This window comes from Olea europaea, chromosome 5 (assembly GCF_002742605.1).
Source record: "Olea europaea var. sylvestris chromosome 5, O_europaea_v1, whole genome shotgun sequence".
In the NCBI taxonomy this organism is placed as follows: domain Eukaryota; kingdom Viridiplantae; phylum Streptophyta; class Magnoliopsida; order Lamiales; family Oleaceae; genus Olea; species Olea europaea.
Genome location: NC_036241.1, coordinates 133,662 through 156,001, shown reverse-complemented (window position 1 = coordinate 156,001; position 22,340 = coordinate 133,662). Strand labels below are relative to the sequence as shown.

The 22,340-nt window shown below is 31.6% G+C and overlaps 1 protein-coding gene across 1 annotated transcript; it reads right to left on the bottom strand.

Moving 5' to 3' along the window:
* Positions 1-14,951: 14,951 nt before the first annotated feature.
* Positions 14,952-22,002, bottom strand: LOC111394325 (O-fucosyltransferase 9). Its single transcript, XM_023020076.1, has 10 exons — positions 21,124-22,002; positions 20,671-20,743; positions 20,193-20,269; positions 19,493-19,581; positions 17,995-18,192; positions 17,223-17,427; positions 16,950-17,117; positions 16,592-16,759; positions 16,230-16,420; positions 14,952-15,340 (listed from the first exon to the last, which is right to left on the bottom strand). Exons 1-10 carry the CDS (start codon positions 21,538-21,540, stop codon positions 15,205-15,207), a joined length of 1,722 nt encoding a protein of 573 aa, XP_022875844.1. The 5' UTR covers positions 21,541-22,002; the 3' UTR covers positions 14,952-15,204.
* Positions 22,003-22,340: the final 338 nt, after the last annotated feature.

Genomic DNA, 22,340 nt, shown 5'->3' with positions numbered 1-22,340 from the left:
TATTGCTAGTTCGGTATAAAATTTTGACATTAAGATGGGAGATTGAATTATTAAACCTTTTGAGAAAATTGCAGCGTGACATAAAAAAAATATTTTTCTTCATATTTGTAGATATTAATAGTGCTAATACAGGTACAAAATTCTCAATTTGGGGGTAATTTTTCTCCCAAGTGATTAATTTTCTCTCTTTTCCACCAGATTCGAGGAATTTTTTATTTTTATTTTTCGATAAGTGAGGAAGAATGATCTAGGACGATCCTATTATAAAAAGTATAGAAGTTAATTATTATTATGGTAGGTTTTTACTTCTGTTTAAATTAGGACCGTGTTTCCTTTAATATATTTATTTTCTTTCGTTTTAGTAACATTTTTTATTTTTCTTATATCGTCAAGATTTCGACACTATTTTGCATATGTAAACAATGATTTTATAACATTTTTAAACAATTATTCAATATAATTAAATTATCTCTTACAAAATTTTCCAGCTTTTCAACATTCTTCTTGTTTTAAAAAATTTAATTCCGCTTTTGCACTGTTTATGGATGGATTAAGTTCTTGTACAAATGAAAGAGAATTATAAATGTGTTAAATACAAACAAATAAATAAATTGGCTTGGAAAATGATGCCACACTAACTTTGGTCATATAAAAGAATATTTAAATCTCTAATCCTTTAATCAAGTATCACGCATATGAAGCGTGTTCAAACTAATAAAGAAACATACAACAACTTGAAGCATAACCATACGTTGCGATGGGCATGGCTCCACAACTTCGATAAAAGGCAAAGAATCCTAGTTAGGATTCAATTTACTATAAATTGTTATCGAATACTAACGTGCAAATGCATGGTACATTAAAAATTCACATAAAACTGATCAAAGTATAAGTGCATAATTACATTTGTTGAGTTGAATTGGTATGAGTTTGACTAAGTTAGTCATTGATCTTTATGAAATTTCGACTTCAATAGAAACTTGAGACAAGTAATTCTTATTGGAATATTTATCTAAAAAAAATATAGAAGATGTGAAATGCTAAGTTAAGCATGTTCTCTATGAAAAATAGTTGCCAAATGACTAGGTAAGTTTCACCAACCACCATAATTTAAGTCCTTGTATTGTAAAGCCAACAAAAGGTACAATGGTAGGTGCAATCTAAAATCAACACTTCAACCATTTTATTTCTTATAATTAAGCATTAGACAAGTTATTTTCAACCATCTAAGCCATTGATTCAACTCTTGTTATCGAGTTAAAACAATCAAGGAGGACATTGGCACACACAGTAATAGCAAATCATGTAGTGTCCGTTGTAACGTTAAATTTACATTTAAAGGAAGAAAATGAGAATGAATAGACAGACCTACTCAACGTCCAAAATATCGTAGTTGAAGTTACACAGGTTTCCAAATTCTCGTCACGTATAGGCGACAGAGTGTAGGGAGAGAGGAGAGAGAAACTTTTGGATAATGACAAGTTGAATAATTTAAGGAAATTACCAGCATGGTAAGAAGGCACGTTTGTTGCAATAGAATATATTATTTATTTATTTTGGGATTTCATTTTCCTTTCATGCCTTACCTACCTATCGAATATGAAATAGATAAATAAATTTCTAAATTTTCACTTTTTTAAAAGGTCAAAAATGGTTCTTCTTTTGTACAAATGGTTTTTTATGCAATGTGGCAATGGTTAGATTTATATTAATTCCATGTCTAATTTAACTAAAAAATTATATAATAATTTAAATTTAAATTAATAATTATTTTTAGTCATACATTTTATTGAGTTCATAATTTTATTAACTTTTCATTTACATATTTCATCATTTTTTTTTATCAAAATCTACTAAAAATATATATTTTTTAGCGAAATCGAACCAGAGCTAGCGTTTGAAAGGCGTTTTCGTGTATTGGACATGTAGTCTACTAAACATTGTTTGTCAACAACATTGATCAATAAGATGAGAAAAAAAATTAATATTATTGCTAGTTCGGTATAAAATTTTGACATTAAGATGGGAGATTGAATTATTAAACCTTTTGAGAAAATTGCAGCGTGACATAAAAAAAATATTTTTCTTCATATTTGTAGATATTAATAGTGCTAATACAGGTACAAAATTCTCAATTTGGGGGTAATTTTTCTCCCAAGTGATTAATTTTCTCTCTTTTCCACCAGATTCGAGGAATTTTTTATTTTTATTTTTCGATAAGTGAGGAAGAATGATCTAGGACGATCCTATTATAAAAAGTATAGAAGTTAATTATTATTATGGTAGGTTTTTACTTCTGTTTAAATTAGGACCGTGTTTCCTTTAATATATTTATTTTCTTTCGTTTTAGTAACATTTTTTATTTTTCTTATATCGTCAAGATTTCGACACTATTTTGCATATGTAAACAATGATTTTATAACATTTTTAAACAATTATTCAATATAATTAAATTATCTCTTACAAAATTTTCCAGCTTTTCAACATTCTTCTTGTTTTAAAAAATTTAATTCCGCTTTTGCACTGTTTATGGATGGATTAAGTTCTTGTACAAATGAAAGAGAATTATAAATGTGTTAAATACAAACAAATAAATAAATTGGCTTGGAAAATGATGCCACACTAACTTTGGTCATATAAAAGAATATTTAAATCTCTAATCCTTTAATCAAGTATCACGCATATGAAGCGTGTTCAAACTAATAAAGAAACATACAACAACTTGAAGCATAACCATACGTTGCGATGGGCATGGCTCCACAACTTCGATAAAAGGCAAAGAATCCTAGTTAGGATTCAATTTACTATAAATTGTTATCGAATACTAACGTGCAAATGCATGGTACATTAAAAATTCACATAAAACTGATCAAAGTATAAGTGCATAATTACATTTGTTGAGTTGAATTGGTATGAGTTTGACTAAGTTAGTAATTGATCTTTATGAAATTTCGACTTCAATAGAAACTTGAGACAAGTAATTCTTATTGGAATATTTATCTAAAAAAAATATAGAAGATGTGAAATGCTAAGTTAAGCATGTTCTCTATGAAAAATAGTTGCCAAATGACTAGGTAAGTTTCACCAACCACCATAATTTAAGTCCTTGTATTGTAAAGCCAACAAAAGGTACAATGGTAGGTGCAATCTAAAATCAACACTTCAACCATTTTATTTCTTATAATTAAGCATTAGACAAGTTATTTTCAACCATCTAAGCCATTGATTCAACTCTTGTTATCGAGTTAAAACAATCAAGGAGGACATTGGCACACACAGTAATAGCAAATCATGTAGTGTCCGTTGTAACGTTAAATTTACATTTAAAGCCTTCATTTGAAAATAAATTTTAAACGATTTAATTTACGTATAAATAAATATAAATTAGTAATGGATAAATGATAGTACTCATGAATTTATTAGAATATGTGATTGAAAATGAAGTTTAATAACCTATAAATTTTGCCAAATGAATATTAAGACTTTTCTATTATAGCCTATTCTAGTTTCAAAAATTTATAATTTCAATTCTAGCACGACTTGTGTATTTAAATAGTGATATTTTCAATATGGTTCTCGATTTGCTTTAAGGTTTTTCTACTTGAATTTTTGAACTTTTCACTTTTTTCTACAGGTAAAGTTCGAAAAATTATTTTTATGTAAATTTTTCACAAAAAATATATTTGTTGATGACTAAATGAGAATCCCCACGAACTATATGTAAGTGATAATTAACGAATTAAAATATATAATTAATTCAGAAAAAAATGGAATCTTACATGTCCGGTTGTAAGAATCTGTCCAGCAAATAATAATTATTTCTGCAACTGTATTTGTACTACTAAAGATATTTGTACTTTCCTTTGTTGTTATGCTAGAATTTATTTTCGCACGAGTGATAATTTTTGTACGACCTCGACTGGTTTTGAAATTTTCACCCAACACGATGCAACACTGATTGAATCAGCGAAAATAATTTATATAACTGATCTTAAGTTTATCAATTATCCTTTATTTAGCTAAAAATTAGTAAATTTTGATTAAAAAAAAATTGGTAAATTATATGGTTGAAAAATAGATAAAAACTGTGTATCTCATTAAATTTTGGTTAAAATTAATTATTAACTTCTGTTAATCTATTTAGCCAAACTAAACAAGGGATGAGAATAGTAGAAATTTGAGTGCTAATATTTGCTAATAATCCATCTCATAGTCAATTCATTACTATTAGAGTATAGAAATATATATTCTTTAGAATAATTTTATTTCTTTAAAAAAAAAAATTACGAACAACTAAAAATAATATGAGTAGCTTATTGAATAAGGAATTAGATAAAAGAGCTCTGATCGAATCGATATATCAATATCGATTCAATGCAAGCTCTTGGAATTGAAATAAGTTTGATAGCAAATCACCGTCCATTGAAAAAATAAAAAATAAAAAAATTCACCGTTTCTTTGTCTCTTAAGCCTCACAGCAATTAATGACAATATTTTAGCATCAACAAAAGTAAGTAGACTTTCTACTTTTTCTATTATTCATTTTTCTAAGGGGGTTCATCTTAAATGCATGATTCACCCACCCATATAAAATTGCACAAAAATGTTTAAAAGAATGATATTTAAAAGAATCACGACATACGTGGATAATATTTGGGTGTACTGATGAATGTACGTTACACCAGATTTCGTGATATACGGCACAACGATTAAGCACTTGAATAATTTTAAAATGTACCGTGTACGACTGTTCATTACACTGATTTCGTGATGTACATTCGAAATGCATGTATTGGATAAGTTGACCATCTAAATACAGTATACCATGTATTATATTAATATTACGTCTAGATCACTCGTTGCACATTTTTCAGTTTACAGAATATACATGCAAGATGCGTATATTCTATAATTTAGTCTCATATTTAAAAATCTGAAAAAATAAAAAATAATGCATTTAACATTATTAATCTTTTATTTTCTATAAATCAATTAAAGAACCCTGATTTAAAGATTGAAGGTGACATACTAAAATATTCCAAAATGCTAATCTATTAAGTAGCAAAATCTCGTTATGAATTTATTACTTTATTTATGTCTAGTCGACGAGAAATTTTATTTGTATTTTCTTAGCAATCACTCCGTTAGAATAAAACACTCAGCAAGTAATTATTTGTCCCTCTTCTTCAAACAAGCAAGCATTCTATTAAAGCCTAATTATTCTGGCCCCTCATGGGTGGTCGAGTTGGTGGAATAAGTGAGCGTGAAGGCTTTTGATCACGAGTTCGATTCTTCCTACCAACACTTTCTTGATTGAGTATGTCACATAGAGGTTTACTTGATTGACATGATTTGCAGACTATTTGCATCAGCCCGTGGATTCACTCAGTGCGCACCCGTAAGGTAGCGGTTGCGAGTTCCTCCATTATAAAAATAAATAAATAAATAAAAGCCTAATTATTCTTGAAACAAAACTCTTTTTTCCTTAAACTCATTTTCAATCATACATTCTCACTCACAATAAAATATTTCACATAAACTCACTGAATTTACCTATTTTTTAATCATACATTTTTCAAAAATTCACTATTTCAAAACTCATTTTTACACAAAACTTAAATTTAATGATTGTCATAATGGATAAGCGTTTAGACAGTTAGTTACAAATTCAAATGTTGTAGATTTACATTAAATAGCAATGAGACAAAATTTTGAATCTTATTTGTTTTGACATAATTAACTCTTTAAAAGAAATGGTCAACATTTTAGATAAAACCAAAAACATGTGATCTTTATAAAACCCTAAAATATATGGCACTTACTTATGGGACAAAAATAATAAATGACATGCAATAATTAATAGAGAATTTACGTGCCTAATTTTCTAACCATGTAAGGTACTATTTTAAATATCAAGTAATATATATTGTGCAATAATTCGTTAAAAAGAAAAAAAAAATGTCGAATTGTTTAAAACAGAATATTTGAACCATTCCTTGCCCAGCTTGAGATGTGGGAGTAGGTTGAGTTGATTCGAATCTTGAATGTGATTATTTAATCTTATATCGATTAATGGTGCACCTTACATCAGTTTACATTGTGACGAAAAGGGTGGCCTTACATCAGTTTACGTTGTGATGAAAAGGGTGGCAACGTGCGATGTTTCGATTGCACGAGAAGATTGAAGGAAAGTACAGATGAATGATTTGAAGAGACCATTATATGTGGAACTTCTAATAAAATATTTCTCCTTTGAAATGAATAGCTTGAAGAGCACGACATAATGATTTTTCAACAAGTGTGCCAATGTAGATGTTCTATTACAATTGCGCTTCAAAATATTTATCAAAATTGCTATCTTGTCTATTCACTGTTGTAACAATATAAACACGAAGTCAATTAGATTGTTGAATGTATAACTTAATAATAGACTTAGCTCCCATTCGATTTTTGTCACATTTTTTTGATAAAAATTGATAAAAAACAGTAGAAAAGTTTGTAAAAGTTATAGATCATATTACGTGGATATCAAAGCAAAATTGCTCATCGTTTGGCTCCCATTAAAATTATAATTTATTTTTCTCCCTCTTCTTATCAACCACACACAATTCAATAAAATAATATTACACGTAATTTCAAATAAAACATTCTTTAAAAAACATACTATTTCAACCGTAAATTTCAAATAATGGGGATGGGCTCAATCAATAATGCACAACTTGTTCAGATTTGTTTTTTAATAAAAGAATAATATAATACTTGCCTATCTTGAGATGTGGGAGTAGGTTGAGTTGATTCGAATCTTGAATGTGATTATTTAATCTTATATCGATTAATGATGCACCTTGCATTAGTTTACGTTGTGAAGAAAAGGGTGGCAACGTGTTCTGCTGCACGAGAAGATTGAAGGAAAGTAAAGATGAATGGTTTGAAGAGACTATTTTATGTGGAACTTCTAATAAAATATTTCTCCCTTTTGACGAATAGCTTGAAGAGCACAAAATAATGATTTTTCAACAAGTGTGTCAATGTAGATGTTCTATTACAATTACACTTCAAAAATTTATCAAAATTGCTATATTGTCTATTCACTGTTGTAACAATATAAACATGAAGTCAATTAGATTGTTGAATGTATAACTTAATAATAGACTAAGCTACCATTCGGTTTTCATCACATTTTTTTGATAAAAATTGATGAAATATACAGTAGAAAAGTTAATAAAAATTATGGATCATATTATGTGGATACGAAGGATAAATTACTCTCCCTTTGACTCCCATTAAAATTATAATTTATTTTTCTCCATTTTCTTATCAGTCACACATTATTTAATAAAATAATATTATATATAATTTCAAATAAACATTCTTTAAAAAATATATTATTTCAACCGTTAAAATTTCAAATAATAGGGATGGACTCAATCAATAATGCACAACTTGTTCAAATTTGTTTTTAATAAAAGAATAATATAATCCTTGGTGACCGCAGTAGAATTTTGTTTTTATTGAAAAGCCCGATGATCACCGGTGGGGCCACTGAAGAAAGCCCACTAAAATTACAATTATGCTACTTGTACATGGCATTTTATTACTTGGCTTACAATGCATGAGTTGACAAATATCACATCCATTTATTTGAAAAATTATTTTGAAAATTAATGGTTAAAATTTTTCTAACACACTAATTGTCAATCAGGTTGTACAAATATATTGTACAAATGACTTTATTTAAGAACTGCAGCAACGTTTTCCACGAGCTTATTACGGGGGTAGCCGGTGACACTCTGACATTGCCAATTGGAACAATGCGACTCATGCGACCTAGTTTATTTTCTTTTTAAATATTTTTTTGGCCATCTTATTTTATATTTTCCTTATAATTTAACTAAGGATGATAATGAGGCGGATTCGAGGCGGGACGCCCTAACCAGTCCCTCCCGTCTCGTCCAAACCTCGCCCCACCCCGCCTTTGGCGCAACGAGGGACAGGACAATTTTTTGCCCCGTTTAATTTTTATTTTTTATATTTTCAAAATTTCGAGTTATATTATTATTAGAGAATGAAATACAATTTAAAATGGGTTTTTAACGAGTGAATTGTCTAGAGCTAAAATTATTTTTAATTTTTTTTCTTCACGGGACGGGTTCGGGGCACCCCGCCTTGCCTCACCAACCCATTCGGGGTGGGGATGAGACGGGACGTGGCGGGTTTTTTTTGCCATCATTACATATTATGAGGGGTGTTTGGGAGTGATTTTCCACCTAAAAAAAATTGATTTTTTGATCGTTATTTTGCTATTTTAACAGTAAAAATTGATTTCTTCTCTCACAGATAACCTCCACTTTTTTTCTAACGGTCAAAAAATCAATTCTCAAAATCGCTACCAAACGGGGTCTATCTTTAAGTTCTCCAATTTTTTTTTTTTTTTTAATGTTTTCAGATGTTTATTTTTGTTATAATGGAATCTTATTTCAAAATATACTCTAATGAATGTCTCATTTTGACCGAGTATTAATTGCGATTATCAATTAATTACTCATTAATCTTATTCAATTAGATATTAATATAGTTGAGAATATAATTTTTTTACAAGTTTCCAAATACAGCCTTACATTAAATAATGATTTAAATATGATTAATTTTATATTTATTAATAATAAGGTATATTAAATATGGGCATATTAAAAAACTAAAAAATATTTATACTTTCAATAATGAAAATAATTTGAGCTATTTGTACAACATTTGTTGACAACCTTGATGTTGTCAAAATTCGGGTTATTGATTTAAAAAATAATTTTTAATAATTTTTAAAATGAATTATTGTGATGCTGCTAATTATGAAGTTGTCAATTATAATTGTACAAGTAGTAAAAAAAATGATCTATAATTTGGTATGGACAAAAAAACAACCAAATTTATCTTTATCGGATGGAAGTGTACGAGTATTTGATTACTTCTTACTCGGAATATATTTTTTGGGTTTGGACGTAATGCATTGAATGATATTGTACATTTGTAGATGTTATTTATAGTGAATGCATTGGATGCTCCACGAATATTACAAAATTATATTCAAAGGAGTTAAAGACAACTATAAAAAAAAAAATAAGTATATGTTACTCTATGACAACGATGTCATTGAAGACAATTTTCGCCCATTTTGTGATAAAAATGTATGTTTATGAAATCAACCTTAGAAGAAATATTTAAGTCGATAATAAATGACGTCAATGATAATTGATATCATTTAAGGCATTTTGTTTAATGTTTAGGTTTTTTTTGAGTTTTAGACTTATCGTATGTCAATTTCATTTTTATTTTATATTTTGTCTTGAGAAATAAATAGCAAAATACAAACTTTTATGGTGAATCAACTCATTGTAAAATTCTTTTAATGAGATCTAAATATACGACTTTTTACATATAATAAAATTAATTCTAAATACTTGATTTATTTTACTTATAATTAGACTTTAATATTCGAATCAATTCTTAATTTTCTTCTTCAAACTATAATCGGATCCCAGATTTCATAACATATATTTCAACAGCAAGTACAAAAAAGAAAGATGAAACAAAATTCGAAATGTGGTAAACTAACTACAAAAAGAATTAAATAATTTTGGGTCGAAAATCATGCAATACCTAACTTTGATCAAATAAAAGAATATTCGAAATATCACTATAGAGTTAATCAAGCTCCATATATACACGTGAAGCATGATGTAATTTAAATAAAATAATAGCATACTCAATCTAATGGAAGGTACAACCACTTCATAGCCCAGTGATACAAAAGATATGAGTGAGGTTATCTCAAGTCTTGCTGGCAGCCGCAGTGTGGGAGTTCGATTCTTGAGACATAGAATTGGACTCATTGTAGGCGCAGTGTACAGATAGTTCTTGTTCCCTGACCTGCTAGGATACATCCCGCGATTTACCTCCCTCACAAAACTCTATGGGCGGAACGGTGGGGGCCCTCAAAATTGGGACTCAACCTTCATAAATGTGTAAAGTATTTTCTCGATGAATGAGATATGGCAATAGGTATGACTCCACAACTTTGATTGAAGGATAAGAAACCCCAGGTAGGATTTACTTTACTATAATTTATATTGATTTAGGATCCACGTAAAGATAATCGAAAAGAATATGCATGATTACACGAGCTAAGCTGAATGTCATCTATTGTTATGACGTTAACGAAGTCGTTTTTTGATCTTTGTGAGACCTCAAAATACTCACCTACTATCATCAATTACGATGTGGATTTAATTATTCTTGTACGTGAGATCAATGTGCGCTTTTGATAGTTATTGTGGAGATATAATCTCCATGACAGTGAGCAAAGGCAAGGTAACTCTCTCCAACCGCACTATTTAAGTATATAAATGTAATGCTAGTACAAGATGTAAAGGTAGGTAGGTAGGTGAGTGTAAAATTAACCAATCACAAAAAATCTGTTAATTTATTTCTCATAATTAAACAATAGTCGGGTATAACTTAAGTGTTGAAGTATTTTCAACTACGTTCTCCCATGATCGAGAGTTGACATTATGTAGCAAGTTATTGAGTTGGCTCAAGCTGTCAATTAAAAGATTGAGTATAATTTTGAGTTTGACAATGCACGTAATGTCCACTAAAATGTACATTACATTTTTTTTATTTTTTATTTATATATTTTTTACTAAATACAATTCTAAAAATAATAGATAATTGATAATTAGTGAAATTTAAAAAATATAAATTAATTGAGAAAATAAACCAATCAAAATGGACCAAATAATTATTCAGCTGTAAGAATCTGTCAAGCAAATAATAAATAATTCTGCAACTACCAAATGAATTGGTTTGTTAAATATGTACTATTTTGTACAACCAAGATTCTACTTTCTTTTGTTTCCAACCTAGCATGTTTGACTAAGGGGTTTTTGTGCCCCATTATTTGTCAATAATATATTATGAAATAGTTATTAATGGTAAAATGTGTAGTTAAAAAAAAAAGGAAAATTTTTTAATTTATATATAATATTATTTTAATAAAAAATGTGTAGTTGAAAATGAGTGCTGTAGAAAAAATAATGTGATAGAATGGTAGACAAATAAAGTCTAAGTTTTAAAAATATAAGGGTGCGTTTGATTGTTGAATTTTTTTTTTTTTTTTGAAAAATGTGTTTTTTTCCATCCAAATTCTACTTTTATGCTGTTCGATTGACATATTTTCCTGTGAAAAATATTTTATGACTTTTGGTCCTGTGATTATATATTTTTTTCAAAATCAAGGAAAATATTTTCTATAGGGAGATTGAAATTTTATTTTTCAAAGGGGGATTGAAATTTTATTTTTCAAGGGATTCACTCTCTCATTTATCCACACCTTTTCATCTATCCAATAATATAAAATGGACAAATATAATATTTTTTAGGTTGAAAATTAAATCAATTAAACACATTTAATTAACAATTTTCATGTAAATAAGTTCTAAATAATTGAATTGCCTAAAATTTATTTTCTTTCCATTTAAATTCCATTGCTGAAATCAAATGCCCGAAAATCAATTGATATTAAATTTTATCGTAAAATCCGTATTCGGGAGATTAGAGTGCGTGATTACCAATCACAACGTCGGAGCTTGAATATTCTCCACAACTACAATCGGCTCAAAATGTAATTATTTGAAATATATTAATTATTTTTAATTTCCGAATCACCTAATATTATATATTTATTGTAAGTGGAATATGCATGCAAAATTCGTATATTCTATAGTTTGACAATTTAAATACGATGAAATTAGTTATACATTGAAAAATCCGAAAAAATTATGCATTTAACAATGCTGATTTCCAAAAAAAACTGGACATTCTACCGTTCAAGCATGTCAATAAGAGAACCGCGATTTAATCCTTGTTTGGTCCCTTTTTTGGTAAAATATATTTTTTTTCTATTATTTTCATTCACTCATTTTTTAATAAAATAATATTATACGTAAATTCAATTTTTTCCTTATTTTTTAACCATACATTCTCCATCAAATCACCATTCCAAAATATATTTTTGGAAAAAAAATAGAGCTCAATAGATTGAGGGTGACAAACTTAAGTATTTCAAAATATTAATCTACAAGTTGAGTAGTCCAATCTCATTATAAATTGATTATTATTTAACTCACGTCTAGTCAACTAGAGATTTTATTTGTACTTTCTCAAAAGAGGGGTGCTTGACGTCGAGGGCGCCCCACAAACCTCCCACCTATAGGGAGGCGCCAAATGGCATCCCTATCCGTCGAGGGCCAATGTGGCCTGGACATGTATCTTTTTCCTTCTCACAATACTCCCTTCCTAGACAATGTGGCTCTCGACATGTATCTTTTTCCTTATCAAAATACTCCCTTCATTAAAACACCATTTTATTTCGTTTTCTCTACATGATAATCAATTAACTTGTCGTTCCTCATTAAAGCCCAACGGCCAACAACAGATTTTTTTGCCAGTGTGATCCAAATTGGGTTCCACTACTTTCATTCGACTGCAATTGGGTATTCATTTTGTGTGTCATAACTAACTTTATCTTCTTATAAACTAGTTATTTGTTTCATGTCTACTCGACGTGGGATCTTGTTGACACTTTCTCTATACTTGAGAAGACGTGTCGACTATATATATATTCATTATTATTTTTTTCTATATAAATGACGATGAGGAGATAAATAAAAATCAACATTTTGGATAATGCCAAAGACGTGTGATTTCTATGAAACCCTAAAATATAGGGCACTTAATTATAGGGACAGATAATAATGACAACGTTAAAACCCTAAAATGTAAGGCACTTTTAATGTCAAATAATAAATGTTGCGCAATAATTCACTGAAAGGAAGAAGTTTGAATTATTGAATATGGAATATTAGAAATAATTCTTTGCTTCACCTAAGATGAGAGTAAGTTGATTTTAATTGAATCTTGTACGTGATCTTTAATCTAATATCGGTTAATGATGCGAAACGTGTGTAATCCTGCTGTTCCCATTATGGGAAGATTGGAGGCAAATAGAGATTGATAGTGCATTACGTGCAGAATACTTAATTATATTAGCTCAAATCCTTGTTGGAATTTTTTATTTTTATTTTTATTTGATTTTTACTGTTGTTCGGACTAACCTCAAACGGTCCTGAGGGAATTCAAATTAGTGACTATTTGGAAGTAAATTCAAGGTCTGATAACTGAACTATCGCTCAGAGTTTCTTGTTGGAATGGTTGAAAGAGGCTTTGATGCCAAATTAATATTATAATATTACCGGATTGATGAAAAGTACAAAATTTTGAGAGAATTTATCAATTTTGTATAAGATAACAAATTATGAAAATGTTGAGAACTTTGTCAATCTTCAAAATATCCTGAAAGGTTGTCTCTCTGTAGGTTTTAAGTTTTAAAAAGGGAATTGATAATTACCTACTACTTCTCTTTTCAATGTCACATCGAGTTTTAAGATTTGAATCTTTATTATTTTCATCTGATTGCAAAAATAAAATAAAAAAAATAGACAGAAATTTTCGAATTTATTAGATAGACTGACTGAACAACTGTAAGCGTTAGACTCTAATAAGATTCGCTCCTCAAAATCTGTACATGAAACTGAGCTAGATGGGTTAGAAGGACCCGGAAGAGGTAATTTCTCACGCCAAGCAGCGATCGAGACGCCAATCGACATGGTGGGAAAGTCTAGCGAAATAGCTATTATATTAGTTATAATGAATGGAATACCACCTACTTACAACACAAGATAGACATTGCAAGTCGACCACGAGAAACCCCAAAATCCTTGACAAATGCACATTGTAGGTATCCCATCCTTTTCATCTACATGTCTCTAAATTTGGATACAAAATCATCCAATCAAAATTTTCAAATAAATAATGCGTCTATGCTTTAAGTGACAAATTTTAAAGGCCTCGATTCGCGGGTCCCACACAATTGTATGCAGTCGAATCTCCAGCAGGATCAAATGATGATGGGTATGGATCCAATTGCTCCAATTATTCATCCAATTGATTCAATTGAAGGTTCTAATCAACAAATTCAACTGAGGGAATTATAATTCAGGTCGAAACGACGATGGGTCAGCACCCAATTACATCAATTGAATTGTCACTGCATCGATCGACTGCTGGAGCAATCATATCCTTGAACGCATCAGAATTGAATTTCTGGGCTTTGAAAAATGTTGCACATTGTCTTGAACTTTGTCCTGCGACTCTGCATTTGTGCGTATGTAGATTTTGCAATTCTGTTTAATTTGGGAGGGTTGGTGGTGATGGGATTTGCAATTCTTCAAATTTTTTTGTAGTTCAATTACAATCTTAACAGCTAATTTTTGAGTATGATGAAGTGGCTAAGGGGTGAGGAAGCAGATAAAGTGGAAAGGGGAGAGGCGGAAAATAAAGTTTTAAAGATTTGAGATTGTGGTGGAAAATTTTGAATATAATGTACACAAAAATAAAAAGTCTGAAATTGCAACTGCAATTATTCCTTTTTAATTTTGACAATTCTTAATGTTTTCAACGGTTAAACAAACAAAATTGGACAATAGAGGAATTTTTCACACCTAAAAGATTGTATTCTGCACTAAAGGTTTCAAATATGGATCTATTTTGCTATTTTCAATAGTTAGAGGGATCTTTCGCAAAAATGTCTAATAAGTAGGGAGGTTTTTTTGTGATCAAGCCTAAAATCAATCATAAACATTGATCCTAAAATTTGAAGTAACGTTATTTAATCCCATTAGAATTATAACTTCAGTCTATGTCCCAGTATAGAAACAATTCATTCAATATATCATTTAATTTAACATTAACGCCAAATAAACGAGGGTTATAACTTCGGTGAAGCTACGTAGCATTATTCATAAACTTGCATTCAATGCTACTAATGATATTCAAGCTAACATAACAAGTAATGATTTTTACTATGATACTACAAATTTTTTCTTGAGAAAAGTTCTTGACTATATACATGAAATGACTTTCGAGTATTACAGTTACAGTGCAGTGAAAACAACAGACCCCTCGATACGAATGGCAAAAAATCGATAATTATTGGTTAATTGAACACAAATATCGCAAACCAGTAAGCACCTGTAGAGAAGATTCGTATAATAGTACTTAAGTAGAATTTGTTAGGTTTCTATACTCGGTTTACAAATCTGCTTTTCTGCACATGCAATCCGGCGTTGGGTACATGTAGAGCGAGCTGCTCGGTTTTCTCAACTCTACCCCCTTCACATCACTATGACGAAGCATATCAAGCAATTGGCGTTTAAAGTCTTGCCATCTGCAGATATATAGTCAATAATTATAAAAAGTTGTTAGTATTAAGTGTACATTGCGATCAACATTAGTCGAAGTTCAAAATGCAAACAGGTTATGACCCTGGAACCCAAGTTTACAATCAAACAATGAAAGACACCGGGGGAATAAGGTGAGATAAAACATAATGTTAACGTGACACTGCACCATACCAAATACCTTATAGTGCTTGTACGGTAGTGTGGATCCTATGAAATGTATGGATAATAAGTGCCTATTTGAGCCCCAATTTTAGGGCAAAATGCATTTTTTTGAAAAATGTGATTAAAAAAAAAAAAAAAAGTTTTGGATTTATGTATAATATTATTTTATTGGAGAATGTGTGGTTGAAAATAAAAAGAGTTTTTTTTTTTTTTTTTTTTTAACGAGGTGTCCCAGTTTGCGCCAGACTATATTCTCGTCCCTGAACCTCCGGCCCCTCAGCTGCTCAAGAAGGTAAATCGCAGGATGTGCCCTTGTTGGTTTCCAGGTTCCCACATGACTTTTACTCCTTCCCCAAAGGGAGCCTCCTCCATGGTGATTAATCCACCAATAATTCCTCCTTTATTGGATCAAAGGTTCCCACCAGAAATCGAACTCCCCACGCTTGGTTTCAGAGCCCCCAATGTGATTGTTCCGCCAACTTGGATATGCCCTGAGGGGCGTGTGTTTAAACTTCTTTTATGGGAGAATGTGTGGTTGAAAATGAGTTCTAGAAAAAATGGGGGCCCTACATAGGCTAAGTGTAGTAAGTTGTGGATCCTACTAAGTATGTAGATAAAAAGTATATTTGACCAACTTAAATTATAATTTAAGCAGCACCAAACATGCTTAGGGAGGAAGGCACAAATCAACAGCTAAAACATGTTAATCACCTGATACTTGGATTATCGAATAACTGAACTAATTTCTTCTTATCGGGTTTAATTGTCTTGGCATGTCCTTCATAAAAATAGCGTCGGTGTCCAACCAAGAAATGGGGAAAGTTACCACCCTGAGTCGTAACAAAAACTTCACTATGAAGACAAACAGTATAATCCAAAGCTGCCAACCTGGACGAATGCCCCTGCATGACAAGATGACACTTAATCACATAGTGCATGTTTAGTACACAGAGTACTGGACTCTCTCTCTCTCTCTCTCTCTCTCTCTCTCTCTCTCTCTATATGTATATAAATAAGATGTTGTACTATTTAATCCTCATACTAAACATGCTAATAGAGGTTTGAAATTATACCATGAATGGAGTAAGTTCTTCAGGGGAGGCTAGAGTTTCCTTTGTTTCTAGACGAGGAAACATCTTTTTCAAGGGGGCCATATACTTCTCCGTTTTGTAAATTTTTCCAGATGCAACAAAAAGAGAGGTGCTGTTATCAAATCCCATGCCCCTAAGCATCATTCCCACCTACATTGTACAGTCAACAAACCATCAATCCAGTAGACACTGATTAATATCACAAGTAAAGTCAGTTTCAGTTTTCCACGAGGCATAGAGGGTTAATTCGTCACTCATAAGGTAGAGCTATTTAGGCAAAATGCACTTTTTTCATTCAAATAGAAGGAGAATGTAGGGTGTTTATCACTTTTTATCGTACCTCTAGTGGAGTTAAAGGGCACTTGCCATCCACTCGATTAGCACCTGGTTTTATTACCCTGCCTCTTCTCCGAAATTTTCCTCTCCAACTTCTTTCTCGAACGATATCCATCTCATGCTTCTCTTCCTCCCCGCCATCATATATGCAACACGAAAATGCCACCATATCCTTTCATGAGAGACAAAAAAGGATTTTAGCCACACTCTAGAATAAAAAAATAATAATAATAAAAAAAATAAAATTCTTCATATCCAAATGAGTTTAAAAGTACACCTCTTCAAATCGGAGATGAACTGAAATGTATCTTGCCCCACTTTTCGAGCTGGCTTTAACCATTCGATCAACCATTTTTGCAGCAAGCATGCGTATGGGTTCTGAAAACCTAAGTGCTTCGAAATTGCACAAGCATCGAAGCCCTTGAATATTTGAAGGAACTGCATGGGCCAATCTGTTAGAGAAAGGTGCAATGCGAACAGCCCTGCAACCATTCATTAAAAACAATTACAATTGTCTCCTCAAGTTTTGAATTACCTTACACACTGTCAAACTTCTCATTTTTGCCTTGACAAGAAATATACATCCACTTATCATCCATGAAAAGCAAATATAAGTCTATTATCATCCACACTGGAGAGTATTATCAATAAAAACACGGAATTTTACATGATAAATGCAGCAATATTATATGATAACTTCCTTGATTGTTCAATGAAGTTGCTTAGACTTTACATTTAATAATCTCCGATGCAGCTAAAGCATGGATTTCTTCATTAAATAATAACAAATGAAAGAAAGGATGGAGGTTTCTGGTGATCATATTGGTACACAGGCATCTCTAGTTACAAAATTTATGAATGGACTACTGCAGGAATTTATGAATAATTACATGGGCATCTCCAGTTACAACAAAAAGTATCAGTACCGGTATATTATCCAGGACAGAGATTGAGGCCACACCATAAAATCACATTTAGATGGGAATTTCATTTGTCCACAAAGGCAGAATACATGTTATAGTAACAGCAAAGGTGAGAGAGATCAATACCCCAACTCCCTCAGCTTTGGTAAAACCTTTTGAATATAGTAGGTTGGGCTTGACCATGCTTTTACTCTCAAATTCACTATGTTGCTTATATTATTATCAAATTGCTGAAGTATATGTTCTGGAAGCTCTCTGACCACATCAACTTGATTTCTGAGTGCATATATGAAGAATTCCTCATCGAATATGTCTGCAAATTTACTGCAACAAGTTCAAGAGAATGAAATGTTTTTGTAATAAATTCAAATACTACAATGTTTCACTAACGGAGAAACAAGATAAGTTCGCCCGACTATAAAAAAGGAACAGGATTTGTATCAAAATAAAGGAACTATGTTCAGTGAACATGGAATATTAATGTGTTAATTAAAAGTCATTTCTTATCCATAATTACACCAAGTATGGACTGGTCAAACATTTTGAAAGAAATTTAACAATGCAATAATGACAAGACTCAATCTTCAATCTTCAGTTTTATTTTTCAATTTGTATATAGCTTGAAAAAGTTGGACTGAAATTTTTCTAATGCAAATAATTTAACAACCAACAGCAACTTTGGTACATGGGCACACACCAAAGGTGCCTCAGTTTTATTATCTGCATTCCATTATTCCAACTATGTCTGTCCGACCCTTGGAGGTTTTACAGTTTGATTAAATAACCAGAACTCCAAATCTATCGTTTGAGAAGGTTGTACAATCCCAACCGTGGAAAAGCTTATCCAATGGAACGAGATAAAGAAGCATAATGAACCTCAAAGCGTAATGCGATAGAACTATACAGAAATCCAAAGAGATCTTATCCAAATCATTGGGCTACGTCAATTTGGCTTAAATTTTCGAGTCTCCTACGATATACATTAGAACTAAATGCTAAAGCATATCTTTTAACCTTCGCAAAGAATTTGAATCATGAGCCTAACTTGAATTAGTCTTTATGAAGCAAGGGTGAGATACTCGAGGAAGTTCTTAGAATTCACGACTATCTTATCATTGAACATTCCACTCCATTCTATTAGATTACCTCCTTCCCTCTGGTTTTAACCCTACCTCTTCATTTGATTTTACTAGTTTTATTACTTTTCCTAATCAATGGATCTAGTCTCTACTATAATTAGTCCATATTAGACACCATTCATAGAATTCAGAACTTCAAGATATGCAGATTACTAGGAATTACAACTTAAATTCCTTCTTGCAAGTTGGACTAGAGAGAGTTTTCAGAATTCTGTGTAGTGTGTAAGAAAGCCCGCTACTTCTTCTGTACAAGGATTCAGCTTAAGTGGTTGTTTCAGACATTTTAAATGTCAGCAGAGCTTACCCTTTACGTGAAGATGGGATGTTGCCATTTCCCATCCTTATACTTTTAGATACTTATCCTTTTCACGTTTGACTAATAACATCATTTGTATTTGAAGTACGAAAGACAGAGAAATAACTAGTGAAGAAAAATGCCAAGGGATCAAATTTATGCAAGGACACCAATTACAATCTCATCGCACCTGGAATCTCTCCAAACACTATTCAAATGAAATATGGGAATAACAAGTGTAGCATTCAGCAAACCTGCTACTGCCACTGCATCACATATCTGTAACAAAAATGAGAAAAACCATGAGCACCTTTGACTTCGAAGGACACATAATGTACTGCAATGAATCTGGCATCTTTAACTCAAATATCTAATGTATTTTTTGTTTGAACAACGTCAGTAGGACCTGTGAATATATTTGGCTTCACAAATTTGTTGTACATCTCCCTTTTATGGGAAAAGAAACATTACATCTCATCCAAAAAGATTAAATTACAAGATAATAAGAAGTCGAAGAGTGCCAATAAAGATAAGCTCAAATTCTCAGAAGTTCCACTATGATATTTGATGGAATTCTATCATCATCGCATAAAACGATTGAGGTTCGAGACAATCAGCAGTTTTAATAAAAGGGAATATCAAGTTATAGTACTCTATTAATGCAATTTCAAGAAAATATAAGTACAAGAAGATATATACATGCACTCTACCAACATTGAAGTTCTAGAGCACTTACGAGTAGCTAGTGCCAGCATTGAGAATGATTAACAGATTACTGACTTTGATAGCATACATTGGCAAAATGCGTAAAATGAAAAATTGATGCGGACAAATGATTAAGAAGCACATTTTAACAACCTTTGGACCAACTGTTATAAGTAGAAACATACCGATAATCTTTGTTGGTTCAACCCACCATTTGCTTCAATTATTAGAAACCCATTTCTTTTTGGCAACTCTGAGAAGCCTTCAAGAACAAAGTTGGTAAACATTACATTAGTAGAGTAGTTAATACACCAAAAATTGGCTGCTTATAAATACTCTAACACAGATGCATAAAAATTTTCAAATCCTCTTAACTTTCAGAAGGACAATCAAATTCATTAAGCCAACAATGCAGGATATCTAAAAGAGAACCTGTTGACACTTTTAGAAACACTTGGAAGTATGTTGAACAAAAAAGTGTACATATAGTGAAGATCTTTTACATTGGAGCCAACATTTACTGTAGTTATGAATTTTCTAGGCGTCCATCTACAGCATTGTGCTTAATTCTACAAATGTCTTTGCATCCAAAAATCTACTTTTTTTATTCTTGCAGAAAAAGCCAACTAATAGATTAATTCCAAGTGCAAAGATAAAACAAACCTGTTTGAGAAATAGTCTGCTTGACACAAGGCTTCCAACCTTGAGACAACTTTGGATTCCACGCATTTATTAGCTGCATAAAGTTTTAAGCCCGAAAGCTATACATGTCAGATATCATCTTCATCTAATTCATAAGAATTAAGGAAAATTGCAGGTGCACATCAAGAAAAATTCTTCATATCATGGTAAACGTAATAAATGCAGAAATTTTTTCAGTTCCTTAGCTCAACATCTCCAATTCGTTAAAATGACAACTGTCCATGTCTTAAATGAGCACTCGTCTATATTTACACCGCAACTTAACACAGAATCCATAAAGATCAAAGCCTTTCCGTGCACTTCTATTTTAAAACAATGCAATTCCAAAATCTTACCAAAACAAGCAAATTGCAATCATATTCAACATATTTAAGAAAGACAAACACTTAATACTGCATGAAACAACAAAATTACCATGTTATTGGAGCTCCGATTGCTTTCAGCCTCCATGAACGGCCAGAGCTTCTGGAATACCTGGGGACTCCGGTATATCGACCCAGGCCCGATGACATCATTTCCATCACCACCAGAATTGACAACATCAATACCCAATGTACCCATATACAGCAGCATCCCTGATATATACAGCAAAGGGGCAAACAAAAGGATTCCTCTTCGCCTATACGTCACTGACATTAATAAATATCCAAATCTCTCCACCACATTTTGTAACTTAGTACCACCTCCACCGCCGCCGTCACTAAGGAAACTCCTCCCGCCACCGCCGACATTAGTGGTGGAAGTACTCTTATTTCGGCCGTGGCGGTGGCGGGGAGATGTAGGCGGTGACAAAGACTTCACCCCGTTGCTCAAACGACTTGGGCCATGCATATTCTTCCTCCACTGCACTACTCTATGTCTAAAAACTGGATTTCTTGGTATTCTAAAGTCAGATTAACAGATGGGTATGAGCCCAGATTTCAAATTTACTTCCCGATTACTTCCCTGTTAAACTTTTTTCCTCTAAAAGGCAATTACTCTAGAGTTGAAAAGGGAGTTAACGGGCTTGAAGTCCACTGCTACACCACTGTGCCGTGGGTGGGGTGGGGGTTATAGCAAGAAACACGGGAAGTTTGAGGCATTTGTGAAGGTGGGGTAGTGGGAAATCAAAGTTGATGACTCTGTGACAGATAAATTGGGGTCTCTTTTTTAATGACTTTACAGTGACATAAAGATGCCCTTTAATTCGTGTCGGTGGAACTAGCATATTTTATCCAGCCGCGGTTGCGCCGTCGCGCTACTGCCGCGAGGTAAGTGGTGATACGTAAATGCTAATTATTTACCAGATTCAGTACAGCAACAAAGTAGTTGAAGCCATTGGGTCAAGTCTGTCGTATAATCTCTTATATTATTGTCAACTATTTTTTACTGTTCAAAATACAACTTTTTTTTGGATCGAAATTGATGAAGTAATAATTTGATTTAGAAAAAAAAAAATTATGTTTTTAGTAGATTTTGATAAAACTTAATGGATTGTGTGATTGAATAATTGTGGATCTTATAAAATATATAATTAAGACACTGTTTGAACCCCATTATTTCCACAATCATTTGTTTAAATAGCGACTATCGATCTTTGAAGAATAATGTTATGTAGTCTCATTGGAGTTATCATTCCAAGTTAGGTGGTG